The sequence below is a fragment of the Emys orbicularis genome, chromosome 6 (assembly GCF_028017835.1).
Source record: "Emys orbicularis isolate rEmyOrb1 chromosome 6, rEmyOrb1.hap1, whole genome shotgun sequence".
Taxonomy (NCBI): domain Eukaryota; kingdom Metazoa; phylum Chordata; order Testudines; family Emydidae; genus Emys; species Emys orbicularis.
In genome coordinates, this window is record NC_088688.1 from 106,631,412 (window position 1) to 106,647,024 (window position 15,613).

A 15,613-nucleotide genomic window follows, 5' to 3' on the forward strand; every position below is an offset into this window, starting at 1 on the left:
CAAGGTCAGCTCCCAGACTGCTGCACTGGGCAACACAGTATGGGGAGGACGTGAGCAGCCCTCAGTAGTAAAAGAACAGGTTAAGAACTAATTAGACAAGCTGGACATGCACAAGTCCATGGGTCCAGCTCTAATGCATCCAAGGGTGCCGAGGGAGTTGGCTGATGTGATTGCAGAGCCATTGGCCATTATCTTTGAAAATTCGTGGCGATCGGGGGAGGTCCCAGACAATTGGAAAAAGGCAAATATAGTGCCCATATTTAAAAAAGGGAAGAAAGAGAACCCGGGGAACTACAGACCAGTCAGCCTCACTTCAGTCCCCAGCAAAATCATGGAGCAGGCCCTCAAGGAATCCATTTTGAAGCACTTGGAGGAGAGGAAGGTGATCAGGAACAGTCAACATGGATTCACCAAGGGCAAGTCATGCCTGACCAACCTGATTGCCTTCTATGATGAGATAACTGGCTCTGTGGATATGGGGAAAGTGATGGATGTGATATATCTTGACTTTAGCAAAGCTTTTGATACGGTCTCCCACAGTATTCTTGCCAGCAAGTGAAAGAAGTATGGATTGGATGAATGGACTATAAAGGTGGATAGAAAGTTGGCTAGAATGTCAGGCTCAACGGGTAGTGATCAATGGCTCAATGTCTAGTTGAGTATCAAGCGGAGTGCCCCAGGGGTCGGTTTTGTTCAACATCTTTATTAATGATCTGGATGAATTGCACCCTCAGCAAGTTTGCAGATGACACTAAGCTGGGGGGAAGAGGTAGATACGCTGGAGGGTAGGGGTAGGGATAGGGATAGGGTCTGGGTCCAGAGTGATCTAGAAAAATTGGAGGATTGGGCCAAAAGAAATCTGAATCCTGCACTTAGGAAGGAAGAATCCCATGCACTATTTCACTAGGAGGGTGGTGAAGCACTGTAATGGGTTACCTAGGGAGGTGGTGGAATCTCCATCCTTAGAGGTTTTTAAGGCCCGGCTTGACAAAGCCCTGGCTGGGATGATTTAGTTGGTGTTGATCCTGCTTTGAGCAGGGGATTGGACTAGATGACCTCCTGAGGTCTCTTCCAACCCTTCCAACCCTAATATTCTATGATTCTATGTCCCTCAGGAAGGCTGGTTGTGAAAGGAGAGGACATTGAGGGTTGGGATGGCTGAAGATATCCTCTGTGGAGGTGGTTTAGGTTTCAGTTCATCCCAGAGTGTGAGGTGTTCCAGTGGTCTGGACCCATGGATCCGGCGGATCCGTGGTCATGGTGGATCCTTCTGGGGGTGGTTCCATACCACAGAAGAGTCTAGCCTGCAGTTCTTACGTGGCATCAGTGGGTGCACATCCTTTGGCTTGTGAACAAGAACCTTAATAGGTACTGGTGGATTCTTTCTCCTTTGTGCCTTAGTCTCATGTTCAGGTAGCAGACCTAAATTCTTAAGATCCATGCATGAGGACTCACCTGACCTGGATGGAATCGGGGAGGGATCCCTTTTTTTAAAGGCAGACATGGAAGGAGAGATCTGTCCTTGCATTTGTGAGAGTGCCGCTTATTCTCATGAAAAGCCTTAGTTAATGATTCCTCGGGCTTAGAAGCTGTGGCCTTCAGCTCCTGAGCTCATTCTCAGAGGGGTGCTGCTCATTGCCTGAGGCTGATGTACAGGGGGTCTCCCTGGCCTGGATCTGAGAAGGCTATGAGACGTTTCCTCAATGTGAGCTCTTGTCCCTCATGGATTCAAGGAGGGAAGGAACGGCAGATGCTGTACTTAGCGGATATGTGAGCCTCTCCAAGGCAATCAAAGTAGCACTGATTTTCTTCACTCATGGAGAAAAAGCAGAGGCAGGAGATAGAGTTCTTAAACCCTGGGAATCTGGGTATAATCTTTGGGGAGAGGCTCCCCAAGATGGAGAGAAATTAAGCTATACTTATTATATTATGACACTAAAATTCTAACTAACTACACTAAAAACTATGAACAATTATATTTCCAGGTTCTGAAGAAGAAGAAACATGGAGGTAGCTATGCACAGAGAGGATTCTGACTCAGGCCATACATCAATAAGAAGGAATTGGAGAGGCATTGGTCTGTGCCACCGCCTGCATCCTCCATTCAGAGCACAAAGAGGGCAAATGTGCAGCTACAGACCAATGGACACTATTTGCTAGAAATCTGCAGTCTCAGGTGCATGGAGCACATGCGTACCTATGTGTGGAAAACACACAGAGACCAGCACTCAAAGAAGAATCTTTACTTTCTACCCAGGTCAGAACATTTCAGAAGTATAACTACACAACCAGCTATAACAACTTAAGAACAGGCATACTGAGTCAGACCAAAGGTCCATCTAGCCCAATATCCTATCTTCTGAAAGTGGCCAATGCCAGGTGCCCCAGAGGGAATGAACAGAACAGGTAATCATCAAGTGATCCATCCCCTATCACCCAGCTTCTGGCAAACAGAGGCTAGGGACACCATCCCTGCCCATCCGGACTAATATCCACTGATGGACCTATCCTCCATGAACGTATCTATTTCTTTTTTGAGTCCTGTTATAGTCTTGGCCTTCACAACATCCTCTCACAAGGAGTTCCAGAGGTTGACTATGCGTTGTGTGAAAAAAAACCTTCCTTTTGTTTTAAACCTGCTGCCTATTAATTTCATTTGGTGACCCCTAGTTTGTGTGTTATGAGGAGGAGTAAATAACACTTACTTATTTACTTTCTTCACACCAGTCATAATTTTATAGACCTCTATCATATCCCACCTTAGTTGTCTTTTCCAAGCTGAAAAGCCCCACTCCTATTAATCTCTCCTCATATGGAAGCTGTTCCATACCCCTAATCAATTTTGTTCCCCTTTTCTGAACTTTTTCCAATTCCAATAGATCTTTTTAGAGATGGGGCGACCACATCTGCACGCAGTATTCAAGACGTGGGCGTACCATGGATTTATATAGAGGCAATATGATATATCCCTTTCTTAATGATGCCCAACATTCTGTTTGCTTTTTTGACTGCTGCTGCACATTGAGTGGACGTTTTCAGAGAACTATCCACAATGACTCCAAGATCTCTTTCTTGAGTGGTAACAGCTAATTTAGACCCCATCATTTTATATGTGTAGTTGTGATTATGTTTTCCAAAGTGCATTTCTTTGCATTTATCAACACTGAATTTCACCTGCCATTTTGTTGCCCAGTCACCCAGTTTTCTGCAATCCTTTTGTAGCTCTTCGCAGTCTGCTTGAGATTTAACTATCTTGAGTAGTTTTGTATCATCTGTAAATTTTGCCACCTCACTGTTTGCCCATTTTTCCAGATCATTTATGAATATGTTGAATAGGACTGGTTCCAGTACAGACTCCTGGGGGACACCACTATTTACCTCTCTCCATTCTGAAAACTGGACTTGCAGGGATTACTATATTTAAAGAGTATTCATACCCTACACATTATTGTAATAATCTGTGTATAAAATATGCCTTGTAAGGTATCATTTGAAAACTAATACCGTGCTGGTCAATAATACCAGGGTTGCATGTATGTAGCAACATTATATGCAAAATTATGAGTTCCGTCTCGAATGATGTTGGTGGCACATGTTCAAACCCAGGTAGCCCCAATTAGGCAGAACTAGTCAAGTAGGTCTGAAACAAAGGAATGTGTGTTTACCTCAATTTACATGTAAATTATAACAGGATCCTCAGGCAGCAAGAAGGGGAAGACAGGAGACAAGAAAAATCTGCCTTTCAGCAAACAGAGGTGAGAAGAAATAGCAGGAACTTCTTTCACCACCAGCCTTCTTTACTGTGAATGAATTTTAACTATGGGCAACCCTCAGGAAAATGCATTTCAAAGGGTAACTGAACTATATAAAAGTGAGGGGCAAAACCACTCCCAGTTATCTCTCCTTATCTATCTCTCTTTTCCACCTAAGATGACAAAAGAAACAGCCTGGGGACCTTGGGATCAGATCCTAACCTGAAATTTGGTGAGCCCTGTTGCTGGAAGGAGGTGGCAAGAATTTCACCTTGAACCAAATCTAGTTTTTTAAGTTTAGAAAGCTTTTAATCTTTATTTCTCTTGTAAAAATTTCTGACTTGAATGTCTTCAATGTACTTGCTTAAAATCTCTCTTTATAGTTAAGTAAGCATGTTTTATTCTTTAATTAAAACTAATCCAGTGCTGTGAATTGTTTGGGTAACTTCACTTAAGGTAGCAGACTGTTGTATGTTGATGCCCTTGCCTTAGAGGGGCAACAGACCCAATATATCAGGACTGTCCAGGAGAGGGTTGGACAGTGCAAAACACACGTGCGTTCTATCACAGGCTCTATTTCCAGAACTGCTACAGACTTGCCATATAACCTTGGACAAGATATGTAAGCCAAAATTTTCAAACTCATGGCAGTCTGTGGGAGCAAACCGGAAAAAGTAAGTAATATGGGAGGTTAAATCCAAGGCTGGATGCTTGGAATAGAACGAGGCAAGTAATTCTGATAAAATCCAGTAAAGGTCTTCTTGCTGCTCATCCAGATTTTTATATAACTCATCAATATTGTTTCTGTAGCCCTGCACCAATGTGTATTTTAGTGTATTTTTGGTAAATTTAAGTTTGCAACAGGTCAGGTTCACATGGGGAATTCAGCCTTGAGGAAGTGTTATTCCAGTTTAATGAAGATTAATATATTTACTTAGTTATGAACAAATTCAGTTCAAGGTGGAAGGGCAAAGTATTATTATAAAGAATTCTTCTCTTCAAAAGATATATTAAAAAGCACTCAGTCCAGCAGCAGCACTATATGCTGCTTAATGGGTGATGAGAGTTCAGGTTTTGAGCTCATCGTACATTTTTGGGGCAGGAATGCTGTTGAGACAACATGCAGTACCTCCAGAAGGGAATGCTTCATGTTGTTTGAAGGATCACCATGCCCCCAATGGAGCAGTTCAATCCAGTCACAGATTCTCAAGGGAGCTGCACTCAGCCATTCTTGACAAATGGGTGGTCACTGCAATGTTAGGTTATTGAGAGTGGAGCAAGTAAAATAAAGAGGAGAGCATATGTGTACAAGAGATCAGCTAAAACAGCCTTCTCCGTGCTTCAAATGTTACTAAGAACCAAAAAACAAACAAACAAACAAAAATTTACAAAGGCAAGAGATTTGGAGCTCAAACTACTACTGTACCCTTAGCTCATCCAGGGTGTGATTTCCAGTACTATATATACTACAATGACTTGGCACAGCAGGATGATTGGAGGAATGAAGACTCAGTGTTTACTTTGAAATCATTTGCTTGTTTCAGTTTGACCACAACTTCATCAGCAACTAAATGTTTGACCACAACATCATCAGCAACTAAACATAAATGTGTGAAAGAAAACAATGTTTTTATTGTTTGATAAATACAATAAACCTATTTTTTATGTAAAATTTCTTGGCTTCTAATTTATTCAAAAATGAATCTAACTCTATTGAGGAAAACAGGAAAGTGAAAATAAAGACAGCATTTCAACATTTAAACTACATTTATGTTTGCCCAATTGATTAGAAAAATGGGTTTTACTTCTGCCTACAGTACAGTATGATAACTACATGACTACATCATACATGGATGCATAATTTACATAAAATAAATGGAAGGACATAATTTCCTTATAAATTTGTAATGACTATACTCTATCATTGAGAATAGATGTCAGTACTCAACTATATTACTACTACTAATTCTAATAACTATAATACCACATTGTGTTTACACAGCACTTTTCATTCCAAAGAACTTCATAGTACTTTGGAAACTATAAAATGTATATAAATTATATATAGTATATCTAAATATCCAAATCTATGAGCGTGCACGCACACACACGTAGATCGGGATGAGGATGGAGGGAAAGCTAAAGAGAAAGAGGGCAAGCACACATCCTAAAACACATATGCAGAACATGAAACCCATGACAACCTTTCAAATGGAACACAGTAAACACTTAGCAGCATATACCAACACTACACACAGTTTAAGAAATGTATGGGGGAAACTTAGTTATGCAGAATATAGATATCCAAATTTAAGTTTACTCAGGGCACCAAAGCTAACAACACTAATTTCTGTGAAAAATGCAATGGGATTTTAATGCTCGGAGCTGTTCAGGGTCAGTTTTATGTCTCATTTGAAAGGTAGCACATGAAGCAGCAGTATCCCCCAACACCATACAGGGAATGGTTCAATAATGAATCAAAGAAGAATCCACTCATCTGTACACACACAAGCTCTATATTTAAACTAAGACGCACACTGAAATATATACTTCATCCTCTCATAGAAGCCTGTCTCATCCTTACATACCATATCTTTTCTCACACACTGTGAAACAGTTTCAAACATGCATGTACTCATTCAAACCCCATGTAAAGCCCAGACATTCAGAGCCTCCAATTCAGACACAGATGATACACCTAGTTAACCACACTCCAACTGACCTGTGCGCACACACCACACACAAAAATCATTCAAGCTTAGTTACACCACACACCACACAGACTGCATATGTCTATATGGGAGCATTCATGCATGTGCCACATTTTCTCCATTTCTCTTTCTGTCTAATATTTTTACTCTCCTTGTAATAAAAGGGCTATACATAGGAGTCATGATAAGAGATTGAAAGATTTTTCCTAGATCTAATCACTTAGCATGAGGTAGGGTTACAAAAAACTCCTGCCACTATGACATGACAGACAGCAGTATCTGACTTCAGTGGCCAATGACTTCTCTTCAAAAAAAAAAAAAAAGGCAAATAAAATATAATACCAAATAAAAACAACAGCCACAAATTAATAGAACTAATTACAAAGACATGCACATGCTGACTTCTAAGATGGAGGTCAACATAGATCCCCTGACAGATGAGAGGATTAGTCTGTCTCTAATTGCACATCTGTCAGCAACTACCATTCTCTGAACCTCAATGGCTGTCTAACCACATGGCCATATACCACTAGTTTCTTCTGCAGTGGAGTTTTCGGCAGTTAATGTGGATCTGACAACTGCAGTCCATGTTTGTTGTCGGTGACTGGGTGAACATGTTTTACCTTGGTCTGCAGAGGAACAGTGTCATTAGCACTCAGGATGTTCTCAATAAACAGAGCCACAATCTTCCTTGGTTTTGTTTAAATGTATTGTATTCCTCTGGTAGGGCCAATCTCTAAGGGTGGCTAGGACATATAACCTCGAAGTGGCAAAGCTATTAATTTGGCAAGTTGTCACACACTTTCTATTTGGGATCTAATACTTATCCCAATTGTGAGTGGGAGGAAATGTTTGACTTCTTGTTGTATTTCTCCTGTGCTACCTTTTTGGCATACAGCTCTTTTCTAACTATGTTCGGAATAACTGACTTTGGTTTGTTTGATATTGGCTTTGTCCTTCTGCATGTGAGTTTCTGAACTCATGATCATAATGAAGTATTGTGAGATGTGTTGAGACAACGCTATACATGTATACCTTTGATGTGACAAGGATGGTTTTGATTTTCTAAAATCAAGGCCATGCTCTTAGTACTGGTTCTGCATATTAACACCTGCACATGGTATGCTTGATCTGATACCTCATAGAGAACTAGTGAAACGAGTCACTTTTCATTGCGGGCCAATGTGTGTTATTAACTCAGGAAACTGTGATTTATGATAGGTTATTACATTGCTACTTGATGTGTAGTGCGACAGCTCAATTAAAAAAAAAAGTGAGTAGTAGGCCCTAGCAAAAGATTATCTTTCCAGTTTAATTCAAATAGACCTTGGTAAAGTCTTGGCTAGGGCTATCACGTTGTTTCAATGGGTCTTTTGCATCTTGTTTCCTGTATTCATTGCAAGTTTCACATTTGGATCTCTTCTTATCTTCCATGGCTGCAGAAGTAACTGGGCTTTTTCCACTGACCACCCATCTTGAATACCTCTCTCAAGCTGTTGTAATGATGGGTTCATATTGTTATTCTTGTTTCAGCTTGCCAAGTTTTGTTCAAGAAATGGGTGGCCATAATTACTGCAGACTCCCCTTAATGTATCACCCTATTTTCCCTTGTTTAGGGTATTTTAGAAAGCATGTCAAATGTAAGAAGCTCCTTGTTAAGCTTGCACATTTAATATGTATTTTTGCAATTCATTAAGCATTTCATGTAGTCTCGGGTTGAGGAACACGGGCCCTTTGGTCGCTGCTGTTTGTTTACCCATGGATTTTGTCTTTACGCCATGGTATGCATTTTTGATTAGATGCGCTTCAGTTCTCACACACTTTAACAACACTTTCCGTTGGGAAACGCAGATTTTCATTAGCCCTGTAAATATCCACTGTTCTTTGCAAGCTCAGTCCATTTTCTTTCAAGAAATTTCTTCTGGTTTTGACTTGGTTATCAGTTATGCCAGAAATAACTAGGTTTCTAATTAATTCATCAGTTAACTGTTCAAATTCAAGCAACTTAGCTTTACTATGTAGGCACTTAACATAATGCTTGAGCGTCTCACCTGGCAGTTGATTTCTTGTCAAGAAAATGTACCTTTTCCAAGTGACGTTCATATGTGCACAGTATTCTTGAAATTTCTGAATGACTTTGTCTAGCATTTGCAGTTCTTTCATACTCCCACTGGAATGCATTATAGATCTCTAATGCCTCTGGGCCCACCACATACATGAAGCATGGAGGATTTCAGCCTCTCCGATTCCTCTGCAATATCACTTGCTTTCAGGGAAATTTGGAAGAACTATGATCAACTCCCCTAGCTCTCTGTCAGGTTCCCTTACAGAAGGAGGGATTCAGGTAGACGCATTTGCTACTTTATTGCAAAGATTTTGTTTTCTTCTCAAAACATGCAATACAGGGGCAACACACTGGAGTGCTGGCTAGAGGATGAACTTTATTTATGGATCTCAGTCACTTGATATAGATCAGATTTAAAAAAATTAGTTCCCCATCACATGACAGGGGTCAGTATTCACTGATTCCAATGGCTACAGCTATACCTGTCACACATTTCTGTTTTTTTCCTGTTTTGAATTTAAAAGAAAATGAAAGAATTCTGTGCAAGAAATTAAACGCACAAAACCCAATGCATTTAGAGTTGAGGCTGAATGCTCATTTTTAACATTTGCATATAATGCACTCTTTAGTTACACAATTGCATGATATTTACCTAATAATACAATGTAAAATATATTTATAATAATGATAGGGACCAATCATGCAAATAATCCCATTGATTTTAATACCATATAGGACTACTTGCATGAGTAAAGCTACTTCATAATTTAAGACTGTAGGACAGGGTCCTTAGATGCACATTTTGCATACATTTACTCCATGTGATGAAATTAAAACTAAGCTAAACAGGCACCCAACATAAAAAAGGAAATGCTTAAATAAAGTAAATATCTGCAAAATATAATTGATAATATGCTCTATTCAAGTACTGCTATAAGTAGTTGTTTCAGAATAAACACAGTAACAAAGAAAATCCTCGGAAATTCATGCTTAGCTAAACTGTAGACCACGTCTGCTGTTTACCTATATGCAAAGTAACCAGATGCTACTGCTGCTGTCAAGGGCAGAAGCAATGTACATGTGTGAAATCACACCACTAGTTAGCCACTCAGGGAACTCAGCCATGTTGTGCACTAGTCCAGTTCCCTGGCACTCAGTGAAGTCCTGAAATACAGTTTCTTACATTCCTATTCATCCTCATCCCCTAAAGAGGATGAAGGGACAGGCTGTCTTGCAAGAGCTTCTGCAACATTACCAGGGCCACGGGATGGAAAAGGAAAAGACAGGTGGCCTCACACCAGGCTACCAGATTAGAGAGCCATGAGGAAGCAGCTTTAGAAAGGCAGCAGCCTTGCTGTTTTGTTTTTACGTGGCTTTCTCTTCTAGGACACATTACCTCTGGAATCTCACTCTTAGCCACAGGAGTGAATAAGAATGACCACCACTGAGTTAGGGAGAGGTTATTCTACAGCTCTATCCTCTCCCCACCTTCTTCCAATGAGTAAATACATATCAATTTGAATTTAACTTTGTAAAGAAACCTAAGTGGATCATATTGCATTGTATTATTCAAAAAATATTGTATATTATATATTTTGCATGATTAAAAACTGCATCATATCATAATGCATGTGTGCAAGAGGACAGATATTAGAATGAGTGTTCAACTTTAATTCTGTGGTTCCTGAATGTATGTGATTAGGTGTGCAACCCTCACACTTCAGTGGCATACCTTTTATGGAATATCCAGTTCACTTTGTTTTAAAAATGAATAAAATTGAAGCATACATCCACTGTGCGACATATGAAGTGAAAATTCCTACAATTTGCACACAAGTTAACACACTTCAGTTTTCCGTACATAGCAAGAGCACAGTGAAAGAAATATTTATTCACTGTCTTCTCCATTCTCTGAATCAAAACCAAAAAATGTTCTGCCCTTAGCAATACTGTGGCACAAGAATGAAGTCATTTTGAATGGCTATAAAAAGGGTAAGGGATAATGTGTGCATAAATAGACATAAGCTAAAACACACACAGAGTCCATTTTTTAGAGTTGAATGTGGGGTTCTTCTTTAGTTCAAACCAATTTTCCCCCCACTGTTCCCCTCCAATGAATTAATACTCTGTAGACATGGAAACGTGCCAGTCTTTAAAACCAGGGATTACAAGAACAAAATATTTTCTGTGCTTGATTATTCTAAACTGCAATTCTACTTAAATTAGTATTGCTCTAAAAATGTTGATTCTTTGACAGTTTAAATCTCCAGTAATCTCTGTTAATTTTTAGAGAAAAAAAATCTTAAACAGGTTATAAGAAGCTGGGAAACATTGTTTCTTTTCTTTATTCTTCTGTCATGTTCAGGTTAAATTAAATAGGAAAGCAGCTTTTCCCAACATCACTTTTCAATCAAATATAACATTTTACATCTTTTTCTGTGGCAATTGTTTTTTTCCAATTATTTAATATTTCATCTCCAATATTAAAAGCTCCTAACAGTCTCTGAATTATATCATTCAAAGATATGTAAGGACATTAGTTTGTTTTTCCTTTTAGCTGTTGACTACAACATTTTTGAAGCTTTTATTCTCTCCACTTAAAGCAGGTTTCTCTCTACGTCTCAGCTGCAAAAAAAAGGTTATTTAGACTCTAACCTGAAATGCTACAACCTCTGGCCCGCCCTTCAGCCCTTCCATTGCAAAGGTCTCCAGGTGCAGTTTGGGTAGCTGCAGGGTGAAGTCATTCCTGGTTGCCGCAGTCCGTGACAGAGAGATCTGATCTCTGACCTAAAGGGAAAAAAACCCAGCATCAATGGTAATTCCCCTTCAGACACATTAACTGGGATGAACTGGGTCCCCTTGAGCCCACTGAGTGGACTTGCATTGATCGCTGGACCTGAAATCCATGAATAAATTTAGGACTAATTGATTTTTCGTTGCAAATAAATCTCTAATTCAGAGTGCTGGGAGAGAATGCTAAGAAGAAAAAGCATCCTCCTCTGGACTGAAATGAGAAGGGAAGAAGAGTCACTGAGGGCTTCACTCCAACTGGTGGACAAATTTTACAGACCCATCCCTCCTAAAACACCTAACACAAAAGAAAACAAATTGTAGGCAGTAATTACACTTTCCATCCAACAATCATCAACTATTAATAAAGTACTGTGCAACAACACATAAGAAAGAGATGATAAATGAGTTTTGACTGCTGTGTAGAGATCATATTCACATCGTAGAGGGGTTCAATAGTACAAATTTAATTAAGCCCCAGAACAACATTTAAAATCCTTCCTAAAACAAAAATAAAAATCTACCTGTAGCAGGATTTTTTTCTTCTGTTAATTGCACAGCCTGTTAGATTTCTTACGGCAGATTCACATAAAGGAACTAATACATATTAGTATTAGCTAACTTAGCTGTACACCTTCTAAACAAGGAAAAGGAAACCAGTAGCATTTGTACAAAGCCTAGATAGTTTGATTTTTTTAAGGATTGCGAAAGGTAAAAAATTAAACAAAATAACCAACCATCCCCCCCAAAAATATACATGTGAAAGAGTCCTAATTATGTTGACAAATGTAACCATATGCAGTTAGTATCACACTGCCATCTGCTGGCTAAGCAAAAAACTGCTTTTAATACATTATACAAATTTATATGCCATGAAAATGATAAAAATACATCTCAGCTATATAAATATGATGAATATTTTCCCCTTTAAATATCCAAACATGTTACTGTGTCACATTAATATGAAATACGTTCATTATTAACTAAAAACAGCTTTTCCCCACATACTAAAAGTATAATTATATTTTGTAAGTGTCTATTTGTGTGTAATATATACTGTACTTGATATATTACACATAGAACACATGTAAAAACTGTACACACCCAATTTTTCCATTTTTATTTGATACAAAAGGTAATTATCAATTTGCCCTTTTCCTAATCTTGCACTATTTTTGGATCTTGCAAAATAAAATTCCAGTAGTTAAACTTAATTGAATTATATTATATACTAATATGATATACATTCTGTCTGTTACATAAGGTTAGCTACCATGGCAAAGATCATTATTGACTTTTATTGTCAATGAATAGTTTTAGAAGGGAATAATAAAATGACAGAACATACCATTTACCAACACTATTTACAAATATAAATTTGGGCCACTTCTCTTACTTAGAGCCAAACCTTTCTAAAATATCCAATCAATCCTAAATGAAAATATATTCCAACTGATTTAAAATTCTAGATGGCATTTGTCTCCTTTTAACTGCTTGTACTTTTAAAAATGCTATTGATTATACTGCAGAACGTACTCCATGTAGCGTCACAACAATTGAAATCTACTGTGATTAAACAAGTGTGTTTGTGTAATTTTATAGATAGACGGGACTACAAATACGTTATTTTTTCATTCTCTGCTATCATCTATAGGAATAGGGGGCTCTACATTTCCCAGGCTGACCTAAAGAATTCCTGTCAATACCTGTGGCTGCCAAACATATGCACTATAATGCAATTTTAATAACAGTATAGGCCATACGTTTTTTCACACATAGTGTACTAGGTTCAGGTTATACAGTCCTGTGGAACAAATATATTCTCCAGGGTCTTCTGTCAGAATGTGTAATGCTGTTCAGACATTAACCGTGCTTAATATAACACAAACACCTTATTTTAAACATATATTTGATTTAAATTTGTATAGTTTATATATATCAACTTTTCAGGCTCTTTTAGTTGCCGATATGCACACAGATAAAAGAAAACATTAATGTGGATTAAGGTACTAAGAATTTATCAACATCAAACCACCAGTGTTTTGCCTTCTACCCTTCTGAACCATAGTCAATAGATCTAAATATTTTACTGCACCCTGGCCAATTCATTGTTTGATGTTTAAAAACTCACCCAGAATCAAAGAAAATTTATTAAATTTGAGCCCCCAAATGAGATACTATTAGCTTTGAAAGTCAAGTTTAACTGCGATATTGATGATTCTCTTTTTTCTGTGACAAAATTCACTAGGGAAATCCCTGATGTCAAAGTACAAAAGCAGATTGCTAATACTGGGGGAAGAGGGCGGGGGGGAAACAATGTATAAGCAATGTAGGTATAACGCACAGCATAGTACACATAGCGGAGATCCTTTTAACCCTATTAGTGTCAGGCGCTATGTTTCACTACTAGGGCCTGACACTCACTGGACAATAAAACAAGTCATTTTTTTTAAATGTAGTAAATATAAATCATTAACACCACAACATCAGAAAGGAACGCATTAGTTCCTTAAATGTATGACTCCTGATACCAAGATTCCCAATTGAAATATTTCATAATTTTTTTAATCTTTTAGATATAAAAGGATGTATCTTATTTTCAAACCACTTGGACACTTTGCTTAGATAAGATATTTAGAGCTTTCCTTTTGAGAAGTCAAGAGTCGTATATATTGTATTTGTCAAGGTTTAATTGAAATGCAGAAAACTGAAGTCTTTTATTTATTTGCAGGCCACATACTGTGCAAACATCCTTATGCTGCTTCACCATAAAGTCAGCACAGTCTTTCAATTGACCACCCAGTCAACGTGTGACAAGTCATTATGGCCCCAATTCTGTAGAAGGATCCACACAGCTAAAATGTTATGCATTTACGTCGAATCCCACTGACTTCCCTTTCAAGATTTTAAATTGAAAGTAAAACCTGTTTTCTAAACCTTGAAGACTTTTTTTGAGTGCTAGAATGATAGATCTGTACTCAGGAGGAGGTGGTGTTTTTTATTGCCATGAGGAAGTTAATAGAATGTTTGCAAAGTGAAACTTTAAGTTAAGAAAAACAAAAGTTGTGGAATAAAGTATTGTGCTGATACAAAATTGTACAAAACAATGAAGATATTTTTACTCACAGATTGCAGCAGAGAAAAAGCAAATAGTATATAATTTATTTTTGTATAGACTCTTTCATAGCAAAAGTATCACAAAATATATCACAGTTGACTTGGATCTGTAAGTGAAAACACAAGTACGGAGGTTTTGCCTGAGAAAGAACTGTAGGACTGAGTCCTTTAAAAAAAAAAAAAAAAAAAAAAAAAGTCCACACAAATAGATTTATTACAATGACTAACAGTGTGCAAAACTGCTTTCACCATCCTATACAAGGAAAGGGATTTAGAGGGGGAGACCTCAAAAGCAAAAATACTCATATGCACCTATGCTAGATTGCGGCAGGAACTTTGGATAGGTTTCCGGTTTCGAAAAAACAGTGTCATAAATGTTTTAAATAGATCCTGCAAAGACTTACAGACATGCTTAACTTTCTGTACAGTGAAGATTCCCATTGGTAGAGTGGGTAAGTTAAGTACATGTGTAGTTTTGCAGGATCCGGGATTTTTTTTTTTTTTTTTTAATGGTGCCGGAAAATGGGCTAAAACTTAATGGATCCGTAAAGCTCCATGAAAACAACAGACTATGAAAACATTTTGAATCAGTGGAACGTAAGGATTTATGACAGTCTGATTAACTTTTTAACGAATTGGATACTATACCCACTCAATTTTAAATCAATAAAGCACTGATGAATTAAGATCAAAGGTAATACCAAGAACATAACTTGACATTAAAAGTTAGGTTAGGTGTGTAGATGAAACAGAGTTCAATGCACTAATCTTTCATGTCTAGAAACAGAGGTTAAAATATTGTGCTGGTCACAAGTGGAAATAGTTTTGGCTGCATCCTAGTTCCCATTTATCTACATCACACATTTGTCTCCCCACCACACAATCTGATATAACTAGCAATACCTGCTCAAGACAGACACAGGACTACGTTCAAGGGTGTTTAAAGTCAAGGTTAAGGTGCACTTGTCTATCTGTGGGCTTTAGTGCCACTCAGTAAATATGGTAAATTAGAGATTTTAGTCCCTTACTTTTGGCCTGATTTGTCAACAATGTCTTACAAGAGTAAGTGCTACTCTGCATAAGGCCTGCAGAACTGGTCCTTTTATAAGTACTAAATTCACCTTCAATGTTTAAAAGTAATGCCAGTGGGCTGTAAAACTTTTTGTTCTCTGTTTTGT

At 38.1% G+C, this 15,613-nt stretch overlaps 1 protein-coding gene across 1 annotated transcript in view; it reads right to left on the reverse strand.

The window, feature by feature from the left end:
• Window positions 1-15,613, reverse strand: part of CCDC171 (coiled-coil domain containing 171) — a 224,415-nt gene that overhangs the window by 45,065 nt on the left and 163,737 nt on the right. Inside the window, exon 25 of the mRNA XM_065406609.1 lies at window positions 11,184-11,315. Within this exon, the coding sequence (XP_065262681.1) occupies window positions 11,184-11,315 (132 nt within the window). The remainder of the gene's footprint in view (window positions 1-11,183; window positions 11,316-15,613) is intronic.